The sequence below is a fragment of the Leuciscus leuciscus genome (assembly GCF_965113295.1).
Source record: "Leuciscus leuciscus genome assembly, chromosome: 17".
In the NCBI taxonomy this organism is placed as follows: domain Eukaryota; kingdom Metazoa; phylum Chordata; class Actinopteri; order Cypriniformes; family Leuciscidae; genus Leuciscus; species Leuciscus leuciscus.
In genome coordinates this window covers 35,884,329-35,899,333 of record NC_138741.1, presented here as the reverse complement: position 1 = coordinate 35,899,333, position 15,005 = coordinate 35,884,329, and the positions used below count along the sequence as shown (strand labels likewise).

General features: G+C 36.2%; 1 protein-coding gene across 3 annotated transcripts in view; it reads right to left on the bottom strand.

The window, feature by feature from the left end:
* LOC309479461 (uncharacterized protein) overlaps positions 1-12,884 on the bottom strand; it is a 227,363-nt gene extending 214,479 nt beyond the window's left edge. Inside the window, exons 1-9 of one of the 3 annotated variants that reach the window (XM_082143627.1) lie at positions 12,690-12,884; positions 12,065-12,169; positions 11,056-11,160; positions 10,067-10,120; positions 9,268-9,333; positions 9,076-9,156; positions 3,417-3,891; positions 1,105-1,130; positions 624-959 (exon numbers count right to left, since the gene is read on the bottom strand). In XM_082143627.1, the coding sequence (XP_081999753.1) occupies positions 812-959; positions 1,105-1,130; positions 3,417-3,891; positions 9,076-9,086 (660 nt within the window). In that variant the 5' untranslated portion in view covers positions 9,087-9,156; positions 9,268-9,333; positions 10,067-10,120; ... (1 more) ...; positions 12,065-12,169; positions 12,690-12,884 and the 3' untranslated portion in view covers positions 624-811. The other 2 variants (XM_082143626.1, XM_082143628.1) reach the window with 2 other exon arrangements.
* Between the last annotated feature and the right edge of the window lie 2,121 nt (positions 12,885-15,005).

Below are 15,005 nucleotides of genomic sequence, written 5' to 3'. Positions count from 1 at the left end.
GGTTTGGCTTATAAAACAAATACTCGCTTTATTCTGTTTTTCTGCTTCGGCATACTATAGAGCCAACTGGATAAATTATTCAGCTATAATTGTGTGGGTGTGTTGGTATGGATGTCAGAGTGTGGTTTGTATGTGTGTAATAAAAAAATGTGTGTGTGTGCGTTTATGTGCTTTTAATATTTGAGAGAAAGAAACTATACTGCAAATCACAAATCCAACCACTGTGTGTATCAGTGGAGTTTTGCTGCATCTAATGGAGAAAATGTGTTACTGCGCCCAAACAATATCTCACTGAAAGCTCTTTTTTTGGGATCTCAACCTCAAATTTGGAGCACAACTTGTTTAGATTTATGGCTTTGATTTTTGATTTTATATCAAATATTGTTCATAAACTTAAACCTCTATAACTTTTCACTTTTTAAACTTTTACTTTAACAATAATCTGCCGAGGGTCTTCTTTAAAATGAGGCCAAACTTAAGTGTGTGCAACCAAGCTTCAAAATTTTATGACAGTTTCTTGACACAGAAACTATGGACCTCTATGGTTTTTTGTCCTCTATGGACCTATGTGTAACTTTTTTTAATTGACGCACAAGGGTTAAAGTAGATGAACTTACGGTCAATCCTGTCACGGCTCCTGGACGCTGCATGTGCCGGAAGACCAAGAGCGCCTGGAGGTAATAGCGGTACAGCGTCTTGTCGGGGCTTGAGACCGCTGTGCCCGTCAGCAGATCCCCGTGGATCCTGAGAAAGTCTGACTTCGCAACTGTTAAAATCCTCTGGCAATCTTTAATGCTGGGAGCTCTATCTGTTACGTTGAGGTAGAATCAAAGGAGGAAGCAGGATCCAAATCCACATGCAGCACTTTATTAAATAAACCCAGAACTTCACAGATGCAGACAGACTCAAGATCAGGACTCAGGAACAGAACAACATTCAACATCAAGAACCCACAAACACTGAAACAAGACACAGGGCTTAAATACACAGACAGACCAGCTAAACAAGATAACAAGGGGGCGTGGCTAATGAAAAACACCTGGGAAAACTAATCAACATAACGGGGAACTGCTAAACATAGAATGAGACAGGGGCTGCACGTACCGGAGGAAACGGGACACGTTGTCAACCTGTGAAGAAGGACGTGAGAAAGAAGTGTCAGCATTAAGATCATTAAAAGAAAGAAGAGCTACGGAACATAAGCCACATTTCCATTACCCTTCAAATCGCACAAACTGAAATTGTGAATTGAAAATACGCCCAATGGAAACGTGTCAATTTCGAAAAAACTCCCATATATATAAAAAAAAAAGTTAACGCTTGCATGAGGTGGTTTTTCAGGCAGTTCGAAAAAGGAATATTTCGTAAAACTGCAATGGAAACAGTTTTTGCGCATTTACAGGTCAGCTGACGTAGATGATGCGGTGTGTTTGGACAGAAGACGAGACAGATTTCTTCATTAAACTCATAAAAGACAAAAGAATTACAGGAATACTGGATTCTAAACAACAAAGAAATGCCACAGTTTATCAAGAGATTGAAGCAGAAATTAGTGGTCAACCGATATATCGCCAAGGCCGATGTGTTGGAAGCGGGACTTTTATTTTGACGGGTGGCGCTGAGAACACCAGCGCCTGCTCACACAGCGCTCACTCACATTCTCCGTCTTCATTAGTTTACGATCTCTGTCAGTCATATCTAATACTTTGTTAGACAGAACTGGTAAAAAGTAAAGCGTTGCTTTTATATTATTTGTAACAGAAAAGGCAAACAATCAGGCTAAAATACTTTCATTTACCGTCAACATTCAGCAAATGTGCATCTACATCATTTAATCAAATCTCTGAATATCTAATAAACATTTAATTTCATTGCAGATTTAATGGAATCCAGCTGTGATATCTTGTGAAGTGTGCATAAACGTGTTAGGGACGGTCGGTCCGTGTGAAGTGAGTGAATGTGAACAGAAGATCAGCTTCACAGGAGACACGATCGAAAAAATTTAAATCCTTCATTTTAAAATATGCTGTGCTATATCCAGTTGCCCACTGTGTCATATTCATATCGTTTTCACTGTGTGCTGTATGTAATATTAGTGTTACCTTGTCTTTATTTGAAAAAATATGATTACCAGTGCGCACAATATTACCAGATTACTGAGTGCAATGTTACAGTGTTTACTTCCTTTTTATTCACATATTCATATATTTTTAAACAATTACTTTATTTGTGAAAAATACTGTAATAGGATTGCAGATTCAAGAAGTTGCCATCTAAAGTATAAGCATGTTTATTTTAAGGATTTGTTTTCTAATTTATTTATATTTTATTAAATATTGATTAAAATAAATATAAAGTATAGGCTATATAAAAATACCGGCTTTACATCGGCCACCCTGCTCTCTAAGATATCGGCATCGGCCATCAAAAAAACGATATCGGTCGACGACCACTAGCAGAAATGAGGGAGAAACACCCAGAAACTCCTCATATGTGCCGCTCAAGTATAAAAGGCCTAACTTTCCATTAATGCTTGGAAAACACGCCTACGTCTCTTTCCATTAAAATGATGGCTAATGCGACGACTGAGATATACTATGATAATAAACACTCATCATGATATTAAATACAGCGTACTGTGCAGAATCTGTGCATTTCTGGCTTACTTGAACACGCACGTCACTATACGCAACAATAACGGCACGCTTGTTCATTTGCATGGAAGCAATAGTGAAGATTAAAAAGCATTTGGTTATCAGAAAAGACATTATTTTCCAACATTTTTTTATGTTCTTTCTACTGTATTGATCTGTCCAGCTAAAACACATTTGTGGTGAAAATGATGAGGATGAAAGAGGAAGGGAGGAGATGCTGGATGACAGGATTTTGTTTGAACAAGAAATGAATGTATGAAATCCAAATTCTAGAATATATACTGTATATACAGTACTGTGCAAAAGTCTTAGGCATGTTAATAGCATCTCGGAGACGTTCCCGCAATTCTTCTGGATTTAGTCTGTCTCAGTTTCTTCATGTAATCACAGACGGACTCGATGATGGTGAGATCAGATCATACCGGCTGTTGTCAGACTCCTTGTGCATACACAAATCTCACTGGATTATTATAATTAATGGCAAAAACAATGTTTGGAAATGTAAACTGATATTTCCTACTGACACACTACAGCAAAAGATATAAAAAACTGACTTAAAACCATTTTATTAACATGCTTAAGACTTGTGCACAGTACTGTATATATATGAAACTTTGTTTTTTGGGCTAGTAGAACTTCTGAATGGCCGCTATATTTTAGTTGCATCGATTAATAGAAAAGCCGGCATTTCGCAATCGTTTTTTTAATGACATTTATTGCAAAAGTTGAGCGTGTGAAGTGAAACGGGTGAAGAGATCTCACCTTCGTCTGACAGTGGGAGACCCTGAGTGACTTCATCAGGTGCTTCTTAAAGTCCACCAGGAGCTCGGCATTCGCCGGGAACTTGCCATACAGACCCGCCTCCTTCATCTTTATCCTCACGGAAGAGGTTTGGGTTGAAGGAGGATCTCTATCGGTCGTGTCCGAGTCACTGTCAGGATCCAGGGCCGTGTGGGACTCCTGAGGCTGGTTCGTGATGAAGAAACCCCGGCACAGAAGCTCCTTCACCATGACGGTCCGGGAGTGTGTGTCGGGAAGGATCTCACGGAGACACCTGTAATCCCAGGTCCTGTTGTTGAAGATCCACTCTCGACTGGAAGCCCTGGCCTTCTGAACCTCCTCCATTCGCTCTTCAGGTGTGCTGCCGTTTCTCATGCAAACCCTGGCCAGGTGAACGGGGAGGTTCTCCTGAGGCTTGTGGCACCGCAAGCAGTGCACGATATTACGGTCAGCAGATCTTCGAGAAAAAAGATATAATAAATGTGATTGAAAGAAAGTAAATGGGAAGCAGCAGAACAGAGCTATTAGCATTTATATTGTGAGTGGCTGGAATGATTGTTAAGGGGTGTAACGATACCCTCAAGTCACGATTCGATACATCTCACGATACGATATTATTGCGATACTCCAAGACATATGATAAAAGGTAAACAACAAATGTGCTGTTGATTAAAATGCTAAATTTGGTATTAAATTGGTGGAAATGAACAGGCTTGGACTTGGTGCTGAAACCCAAAGCACAGGACAATAGAGACGCCAGAATAACATAACAGAATAACGTCAGTGTCACTGACTAGATATATTTAAAATAATGTATAGGGCACTTTTACTGGTAACATCAGATATTTGGCATTATCAGGACACACACATATTCCCCCATTGCATTATTATACATTATATTCAACATTACATATAGCAGTTTAATGTAGTACTGACACTAAAACTCTGAAAACGTGAAACTTTTTTATACACAATACGTGAAACTTTTTTATACACAATACATATTGATCCTTTTTTTAGTGCGATATATTGTGACAACCCTATTGTTAAGGGGTGTGAAAGTGCACAGACTATGGTCAGTTAGTAAACCCCCACACGGTCTTTAATAATCTTATGAAAATTAACCAGGGTCTTTGAATAAAACCAAAAACCCGTGGTTAATATAGTTAAAGTCCCAAATGAACCATGGTTTTGACTTTTGAAACTTTAAAATCTAAATTGCTTTGATTTAAAACATTGTTAACCTATGGTTTATCTTAAACTCTACATACAGTCAGGGATGGGCAGTATTTCAGATACATGTATTTAAAATACGCATTTGAAATACAAAATACTATTTTGTACTTTAAAGCCTTTGGAAAAAAATTATAATTTGTATTTAAATACATTTAAGATGAATATATTTGTATTTTCAAAATACATAAAATACTTTTTGCCAGTCAACCTCTTTATCAGAGTATTGATTTTGTGCATCAACTAGTTCAGACATTCACTAGCTCAGCATTGGATCAGAGATTTTTTGTTGTTGTTGGAATAAGGTGAGAATGTCATGATTAATTCTACTTGTTGATTAAAGTTAAAATAGTGCATTATTCACTTCAGTTAACATGAAAGAATAAAAGAGCACAGACAAGTGGGAAAATAGCGTTAGCCAATCAGTCTTGACCGGTTGTTGATTTTTATCAACTAGCTTGTCAAACGTGTTTAAAGCATCACTGCATGTTAGGGCTGGGTGATATGACACTATCATAGTGATGATATAAAGTGTGAATTGATGGAACTTTTTCTAAATCGTTTACATAGATGGGCCTATGTGTGGGGTAAGCAAATTTATCCGTGCAGCTTTTAGTGGACAGGAATTACTGGAAAATTACGTTGGAGTGGAAAAAGAAACACTGATGAATGATACTCCACAAACATCTTCAGCTTTTAGTTTTATTGTACATAAAAAAAGTTTTGTTTTTTAATTAAAAAGGGGTAAATAGTGTCAAATGAATTTAAATTAATTCTAATTTTAAATTTTAGATACACTTTCTAATTTTAATAAACTTAATGAAACAAATAAACTTTACATAAAATAAACATACCTGCTTTAATGCTTTAAAAGCATTGCAACAACAACAAAAAGAAAAGAAAAAAAACTCAAAAGAGTTTGAAATTCAGTTTATGCTGTGGAATCAAAACTGATATTGAGAATTGTGAAACCATGATATTGTTACTGTGAAGTAAAATTGGTCATATCGCCCATCCATATTCTTTGCTAGATAGCAGAAAAGGTTCCCACAGTTTTACATACAGTATGATTTTTTTAATAGTGTTCACCACAAATAATTGTAACCAGACATAAGTATATAAATGGCTGCTATTTTGCATAAGTTTATTTGTAATTGCAAGAAAGAAAGAAAGAAAGAAAGAAAGAAAGAAAGAAAGAAAGAAAGAAAGGGCAGAGATGTGGTTAGGAATGTAAAGTCAGTAGGTCTGTGTAGTTTCTTCATTCACTGTGACCTATCCCTGCACTGGATGGCCAATTTCACATGTATTTTCAAAATACAAAATGCTGTATTTGTATTTTAAATACATTTTTTCACACAGTATTTTGTATTTGTATTTTAAATACATTTCCATGTATTTATGCCCATCTCTGCATACAGTAACATCAGATAAAACTAAAACCCTAATTCAGATGCAACCAACATAACGTCTGCTCTCTGACCTTAAATAGATAGTTCACCCAAAAATGATTTGTTCTAAACTTAAATGAGTTTCTTTTTTCTGTTGAACACAAAAGAAGATATTTAAAAAATTGTTGGGAACCAGTTGATGGCACCCATTGACTTCCATAGTAGGAAAGAAAAAATACTATGGAAGTCAATGGGAAGTAGAAACTGTCTGGTTACCAACAGTCTTCAAAATATCTTCTTTTATGTTCAACAGAAGAAAGAAACTCGTAAAGGTTTGGGAACAACACGAGGGTGAGTTAGTAACGAAAACATTTTCATTTTATTATCCATTTAATAGTTTATTCTTGGATAAATGACTTCTCAAAAGCAAAAAACATCTCTGAAGGAAATACTAATAACACAAGCCTCACCTCCTCTGATCTCGTTCAGCCATTCTCACAGTTACAGCAAGAAAAGTATCTAATGCAGGAGAAGAGTTTGTTGACGAAAGAACATGTTTAGAGCCATTTCTTCTTCTTCTTCTTCTTCTTCTTCTTCTTCTTCTTCTTCTTCTTCGGAATGTGTAAACCTGTGATCTCACCTCTTGCATTTCTGTCAGTTGTGCCAATGTGGGCAGGGCTTAGTTAACCTGTAGTGATGTCACTGAAGCTGAGCCAATAAGAAGAACCAAAGGCGTGGCCAGACAAGTGTCACTCTTACTAACATTAACAGGATTGATTGATGTACAACACTTATATTTAAGATCAAAATCAACAGAGTATTTAGAGTCTCGTTTGCACTCATAAGAAAAAAGCGAGCTGGTATCGCCGGCGATACCGCCAACCCCGGGGGGTTAAGGGAGAGTTCGCTTGTGCAATCGCAGCACTCTGTGGAATTGTAAGTTGTAATATTTTTTTTAATTTTGTGATATATATCTGATTGATCTCATATAGGATGCATTTGGCTGAGTTAATGAGCGCTGCAGTAAAGCGCTTCACTGTAGGCCTACTGGTGGTCATCTCTTCAGCACGAGCGCTCAAACAGCAATGCAGAACACACTTCATTGTACCGGTGACGATCATTAGCTTCAATGCAGAACATTAATTATGATTGGGAGTGTCATATATACATAACATTATAATGAGCAAACTATTGCATTAAAAACGTCGTGAATTCTTTGGGTTTAGTTGCTGTATTTCAGCGTGTTGTCCTGGGAGGAGCGCATCCACAACAGGAGTTTCACTATGTAATAGATGATTACTATTAATAATAGCTCAAGTTAATCTGTGCATGATTTTGTGCAAGTATAAGTTGTAATATTGTGTTTATTTTGTATAAATATCTAATTTATCATATAGGTAGTGTTCCGTTGAGCTAAAACCATCTAACAAAGCTTCAGTTTAGGGGTGTTCCTTCAGCTCTTTAGCTTTAGCGCACGCAGCTCAAACACAACGTTATTTGAAACAGAAATATTAAAGATTTTTAATATTACTGTAATATTAAAAAGTTGAATATGTTTTCAAAAACACTGATGCTTTATTATTCATAACAAGTACTTTTATTGTTCTTGTATCATTTTCATCAACAATATGGTTTGAGTAAAATCATTCCCGTATTGTCCGGGCGGAGGCCATTTCATTTTATTTATCCATGGCATTTGTATTTTGATTCTTTATATGTAGCCTAAGTAATGTTGTCCAATAACTTGTTTGCATTTTATTTCATTTTATTTATTATTATTATTATTATTATTATTTGTACACTCAAAAAAAAAATTTGTCTAAAAATAAGATTTATGTATTTGAATTGCATAACAAATTTCCATGCATTTGGATTACATAGTTTTAACATAAACCAATCAATAATCTGAATGTGATTCATATTTTTAAGTCATATCTATAAGTCATATCTAAATGAAACAGATAAGATTTATGTAATTGTATTAATAAACTGAATGTGATTTATATTTGTCAGTCGTATGTAAATGAAACAGGTAAGATTTATGTAATAGTACACAGAAAAACGCCCATGTTAAATCAACACTGCTCAGTGTTCATATGTGTGCACACTACAGAGGTAAAGCGGTCTTGAAGTTAATGAGATAATTAACTGATGATTGAGCATTAATTATGAACACCTGCTGTTAACAAGCAGAATCACTGAAGGAAAGAGAAACACAAGAACTACAACTGACTTCAGCCACAGCTAAAGGAAGACATTAAATCTGTGAAGATCTCAGCAGAGGAGGATTAAACAACTCCACAAACAGAATTACCAGCTTCACTTATTACTAACCAGACTGACTTTATTTCATTTCCGTTTGAATGAAAACAATAGGTGTATTTTTAAGTCACCATGATGGTGGTTAGCGTTTGCTTTAGTTGGACTCTTGACCCTATAAGGCAATAGATGTTTTGGTAAAACTTCACAATACATATGTTATTGCATTAACTAACATTAACTAACAGAGATAAAAAACTTTTGTTAATGTGAGTTAATAAAATATGTGAGTTCATGTTAGACACTGGATCCTAAAATGTCTTGGAAAATGTTGAGATTAACGTTAAGTAAGATAAACGTTAAGTAAATCCTGTAGAAGTATTGTTCATTCATTGTTAGTTCATGTTAACTAATACTAACAAGATGAAACCTCTTTGTAAAGTGTTGCCATTTTTTTATAAAGAAAGTTGGAAATATGAATGTAAAATTAATTTGAAAAGTTAAGGAATCTTACACTGGTTCAAACTAGGCCACTGTACTGTATATGTTTGATTTATGTTGAAGTGTTTGGGACATTGGCTTTAAATGATGTGCGTTTCATTTTTGTAATCAGGCTTTCAAAGTATATCAAATTTTGGATTTAGATTCATCGGCTAATATATCAGATATCGGCTTTCAAATATAAAGAATGATCAGTTATCGAAATCGGCCCAAATGTTCATATCGCTGTATCCCGAATTTGATTACCAAAAAACCAATACCTTCTGTACATCTCTGACTTCTGACTGGGACGGGGACGGACTCTTCATTTCGAGAGTGGAGGGTTCAACCTCACAGAGAGTCTACAAAACATCACATTAGACATGAAACAGTGGTGTAAATATGTGAACACTAGATCTCACAGATGTCTCTGCTTCGTTTGCTCGTTCTTTTCCAGCACAACTCTCACTTACCTTGTCTAGTCCCACAGTAAGAGCAGCACAATCACTGCCTGATGACAACTGGCTCTTATGGCTCATCTGAGAATATGAAATTAAGCGTTACATACAGAAACACTTCACCTAAGAGTTTTAAAAAAGCATAATAAATGGAATATATAAGGGATAATGTACAGTCAGTCAGTCAGTCAGTCAGTAATTAATACAAAATAAACACAGACAGGATAATAAGGGTCCTGATACACAGCTATCTATCACTAAATATTTGCACATGAAATACTGATTTGAGATAATATAGACCTACAAGATTACAAAATAGTTCAAGTTTTCAAATCATCATTTCAATATTTAAATGTTACCACAAGGTAATGTTCACGGCTTTTATGCATCACATTACATGTGTTTTCATTACAGTGTGTCAGGTTGTGTGTAGCTTTACACCAGTTTATGAGGACACCGTTTTATGAGGACATCATAAGGACATCATAAGAGCATGTTCCTGATGTTTGACTTGACAGGAGAATCTCAGTGTGTTGTGTAAGTTTGACAGAATCCTGGTCTACGAGGACACTAGCTTTACTGGGACACTGGTAACTAGATACATTTGGACGGCACTGAGTTCAAGTGTGTGTATGTATGAGAGTGATATGAGACATTGCGCCTGTGCTAGATGTACAGTAAGTGATCGTGACTCACTTCTTACACACACAATCATAATTCAGTGACTGATAACTGTGGCAAATAATCTGTTTCTGAGGAACACTGGTAATTTCTTTAAGGAATAACTCAGTTATTACATTAACTTCTTGGATACCTTTAGAGTTGCTGTATCTTGTTCAGGTTTCATCGGATTCTTCTCAGTTATCATCTGAAAAAAAAGTAGTATAAAAATATAAAAAAGACAAATAAATACTAATTTTAGTATTACTTATTGAAAGCCAATTTCAACAGAGGTTGCTATTTTCTACCAACTTCTTCAATGATTATATTTAATCTAACAAGCACAAATAGTTTTTGATATTGGTATTAGCCACAATGAGCTGTGAATTATGGGTTATCAGTATCGATCCTAATATTCCATTATGTGTGTCCAGGTAAAACTAGTGTCCTCATAGACCAGGATTCTGTCAAACTTACACAACACACTGAGATTCTCCTGTCAAGTTAAACATCAGGAACATGCTCTTATAATGATGTCCTCATAAAACAGGTGTAAGACACACACAACCTGACACACTGTAATAAACATGCATGTAATGTGATGCATTAAAGCCATGAACATTAACTTGTAGGGCTGCACAATGTATTGCTTTATGATCATTCATACCTATCTGTGGTAGTGACATTGCAGTATAGGCCTCTGTGAAGTCAGGCTATGTAAAGACTCTGCCGTGTTATTTTACAGTTGATTACTCAATTTCTGTAGCTAAATGCTGTTAGACTTACCTGGAATATAATGAGGCATTGTTTATTTCACATCTTTGTTCATTTTTTTTATCTCTGCTTGCAATTTATTATTTTCTATGCAGATGCAAACCCCTACAAAATCACACCAATCATTCTAGAATGATTAATTATTTCCAAATTCAAGTCATTTGGTGAAATTGTTTTTCATATTGCATTATTTATTGCAGAAAAAAAAATAAAAAAATTGCAATACCGTGCAAGTCTATTACCTTGGGTAATTTTTAACCTTTAATATTACCTTTAATAATAAAACAAGTAAAATCATCACTGTAAATAACACATAATGTATCTGCTTTATTAAACAGTGTCACTTAAGCATGGAAACACTGAACTCACCTTTATAATGATTGCTGAATCTGCCCTGGAGCTCATCGGTGTCTGTCCTCCTCCAGATCTTGATCTTCTCCTTCACTGACTCACTTCAGCCATCATCTCATGTGTCTGCGCTCATAGAAAAAGACCCTCATTAATCATCATGACCATTGCATTTCATTTGACATATTATTCAAAAAGCTTGTTTTAAATAAATTGATCAATTATGGTATGGTCATACTTTATTATATGATATTTAAGGAATATGTTAATTGATGATAACTATTCATTCATAGATTTCATTCACAATTGATAAATGATATGCAATAATAGTGACAGTATTAATAAGACTGAATCAGACTGACAGTTCTAATAATATTCAGAGTATATGTTATTATAGTCAGGAGTAGAGCACATATTTGTGTCTTAATGTGTTTAAAGCAAGCAGAACTGTAGTAATATTAACAGTAGCATATCAGGATACTGTACTGGGTGAAACACCCTCCCCTTCACATACTGTAGTCATGACAACAACGCGTTATTATGATGGCTAGACTATTTTATGCGATCAGAAAAGGTAGCAGTTACAAATATAGTGCAATCGAAAACGAGTTTAAAATAACAAGCATCGCTGATTCCCTCATGTCAGTCTGTAAACCCTCATGACATTTTACTTTGTTTCCAAAACACCTTTTTTTCTGAAAAACAAAATTATATAATTAATCTTTTTATCATTTTGGCGAAATTTTATATTCATAAGACACGAATAACTCAAAAGAAACCCTCCTATATTGCCTTCTATAACACTGATCTAACAATATATTTTGAAACTCTTTCAAACATGAGATCACAAAATAAAAAAAAGTCTGTAAACAGAATCACTATAACGTTAGGTCCGCTAGCACCGTTAGCATCACGCGCTAGCTGCTTTCTAGCTGTAAAACGAGCAGCGAAGAGCATACAGAACATGCACAAACAAGCCAACCGGACCCACATGCTATTAGAGAAGGAATTAAACAACATTATAACTTACCTTTTGGATAACAGTTGCCTTCATCAGGTCCACAGATGTCTTCTCAGGTGCAGAGTTTCTGTCCAGTCCAAACAGGAAATGACCGTGACGAATGACTACGTTATTCTTATCATAATATAAAGCGGGATTTTATTTATTTATTTGTCATATATTTAATGCACAATTAATCCTATATTTAATGCACAATTAATAAATTACAGGCAAAAATACTTAAATAATTAGTATTGTATAATATTGTATAATAAGTGTTGCTTGAAGCTCCGCCCACTGGCGCCATCTTGTTTTCGTGATCTCCCGCCTACCGGTACCGATCTGACCAATCACTAAAGCTGATTAAAGCTTTCGAAACTTTCTCGAAATAATGACTTAACATCTCATAATAATGAGAAACTTTCTCGAAATAATGACTTAACATCTCATAATAATGAGAGACTTTGTCGTAATAATGACTTATTTTCTCGCACTTCTACGCATGCGCAAAGCAGCGGAGCAGACAATAGACGCTCCGCACTAGCGACTTCCTCTGGTCAAAGCCCTGTAAATGCATCACAGCGGGGGCGCGCAAGATGGCGGCCGAGACAGTTGGCAATATACAAGGCTAAGGAAAGATAAATGATTTTCTCACCTTAAACGTTAAATTCGATCAGTGCAAACAACTGGAAATATATATTTATATTGTGGTCTTAATAAGAGGACGATTTTGATTCCTTTTTCAAGCGTGAGTTTTGATTTAAACAAACTATCTAGCACAGTTGTAAAAGAAAGAAAGAAAAGAGATCAAGGTAAAAAGACAAACAAAGACGCTTTCATTCACCACCGAGAACAGAGATGTGAATGAGGATGTTATGGAAGTTGTCAAAGCAGGTGATATACATACCTACACTAATTCAGAGGGAGGAGTTGTCCCTCTTCCTGAGTCAGCTCCGTAGCCTGGATGCCAGCCGAACTTAGCCCCGCCCACAACATTTTTTGGTCGGGAAGTTCGGTCTGTACTCATTCCGTTGAGGAGCTATGGTGCGTTCAAGTCCTCCTGGGAATTTCGTACGTACGAGGTGGGAAGTCGTGTTGACGACGTGAGGTGCGTTCAAGTCAGTTTCGTCGGAGCAAGATGGTGGTGTACCTTCTTTTAATGAATAACACGAAAATATAGCAAGTTTTGTTAACTCTGCTTAGAAAATGAAGAACAAAGAATGCGCATCGGGTGTGTTTTTCTTTTTATGTTTTTAATTAACTTATGAGGCCAATGTAAATTAACTGTATCATTATATAATTAGTTAATTGTTATATTACAAGTAGGCTATATCATATTTTGTGCAGAGAGCTTACTTTGTTATAAATGAAAAAGCCTTACAATGTCACTGCTAAACCTGTAAGTGATAGGCTATATTTTACTATCACTTTGCTCAACTACAGACGTTGCATTCATTGATTCCGCCATGCTTCTCACTGACACGCCCCCAACTCGTACAGATCGGGGCTTAAAGAAAATCCCGAGCTCCCCACTGGTATTTACGACATTGTGGTGGCGTTCATGTGCATTCAACTCGTAAATACGATCTATACGAGATGACTTGAACGCACCACTATTATGCCCGAACAAAAATTGTTCGGACCAATCAAATTGTTAGGGCGGGCTTTATACGATGATGGACAGATGAGCAACGTAACGTAATCATCCACGTCACCAACGAGCGCTTGGGTTGAATTCGTTTACAACACAGATGACTGCCGCTGGAGAATTGTTATTTCACGAGTTCACACTTACAAATAAGTCAGATAGAATAAATTCTATAAATTCTGTTATAGAAGATATCGACAGCGCATTCATTTTAAAAGAGGAACAGAGAACCACGATCAAGGCATTTGTCGATCGGAAACATGAATGAAAAACATACATCACTTACTCCGTTGCTCTGATTGGTTATAGGTCTATCCAATTGAGTGCAGAGGCATTTTCCTTCCTGGTTCGGTTGAAACACGCCCCATAATCAAAGCTCAATGGAGCAGTATCAGATTCACATTCTGACTAGAATCTGAGTATGACGACGTCAGGCTATCAGCTCCGTGCACTCCAGTCGCAAAAAAAGGTAAAGTTGAACCTACACTCTCCGAACTGCAAGATAACATCGTGAGGCTTGTAGCTGAAAAAATAAAAGAGAACGCGGACAATCTTGCAGGCCTGATAAAGAAAAATGCGGACACCATCGAAGCTTTAAAGGAATCATCAGAGTTTCTCTTCAACGAAGTTCAAGACATGAAAACAGAAATAAAAACGGTTAAAAATATAAGTGATGACCATCAGAAGAGAATTACAGGCCTGGAAGACAGATTGAATGACATGGAACGCTATCACAGAAGATGGAACTTGAGGCTGTATGGCTTGCCAGAGCAGGAAGGAGAAGATGTTAAACAGCGTGTGATTGACATCTGTAAGGCAGTCATTCAAGACCCAGAAGAGGATCTTCGCTCCCAAATTGATGTAAGCCACAGGATCGGGAGGAGAGAGGATGGTAAAACTCGACCGGTGATAACAAGATTTACATCAAGATCGACCAAAGAAAAGGTATGGAAATGCGCGAAGAATTCGGAATTTCTCAAAATAAAGAAGATAAAATTCGGCGAAGACTTGACCACGAAAGATAAAGAGACTCGCACTAAACTGTGGCCACAGATTGAAGAGGCACGGAAGCAAGGGAAGAGAGCCTTCTTCGTCGGAGCTAAAGCCAAAGCTAAAACCTCTGATGTGATCTAAAAGCAAAGTTGCCCATGGACTTTCGTTGAGAAGTTCAGTTGTATTCTAAAATACATCTAGTGATGTGCTGTTATATTTAATGTTTAACTGTTAAAAGGTCAGATTTGTAATCCCAAGTTTGCTCATTCTAATCAGTATTCAAAAGGTGAAGAAAATCATTTTCCCTTTTTGTTACACTTAAAACTCAAG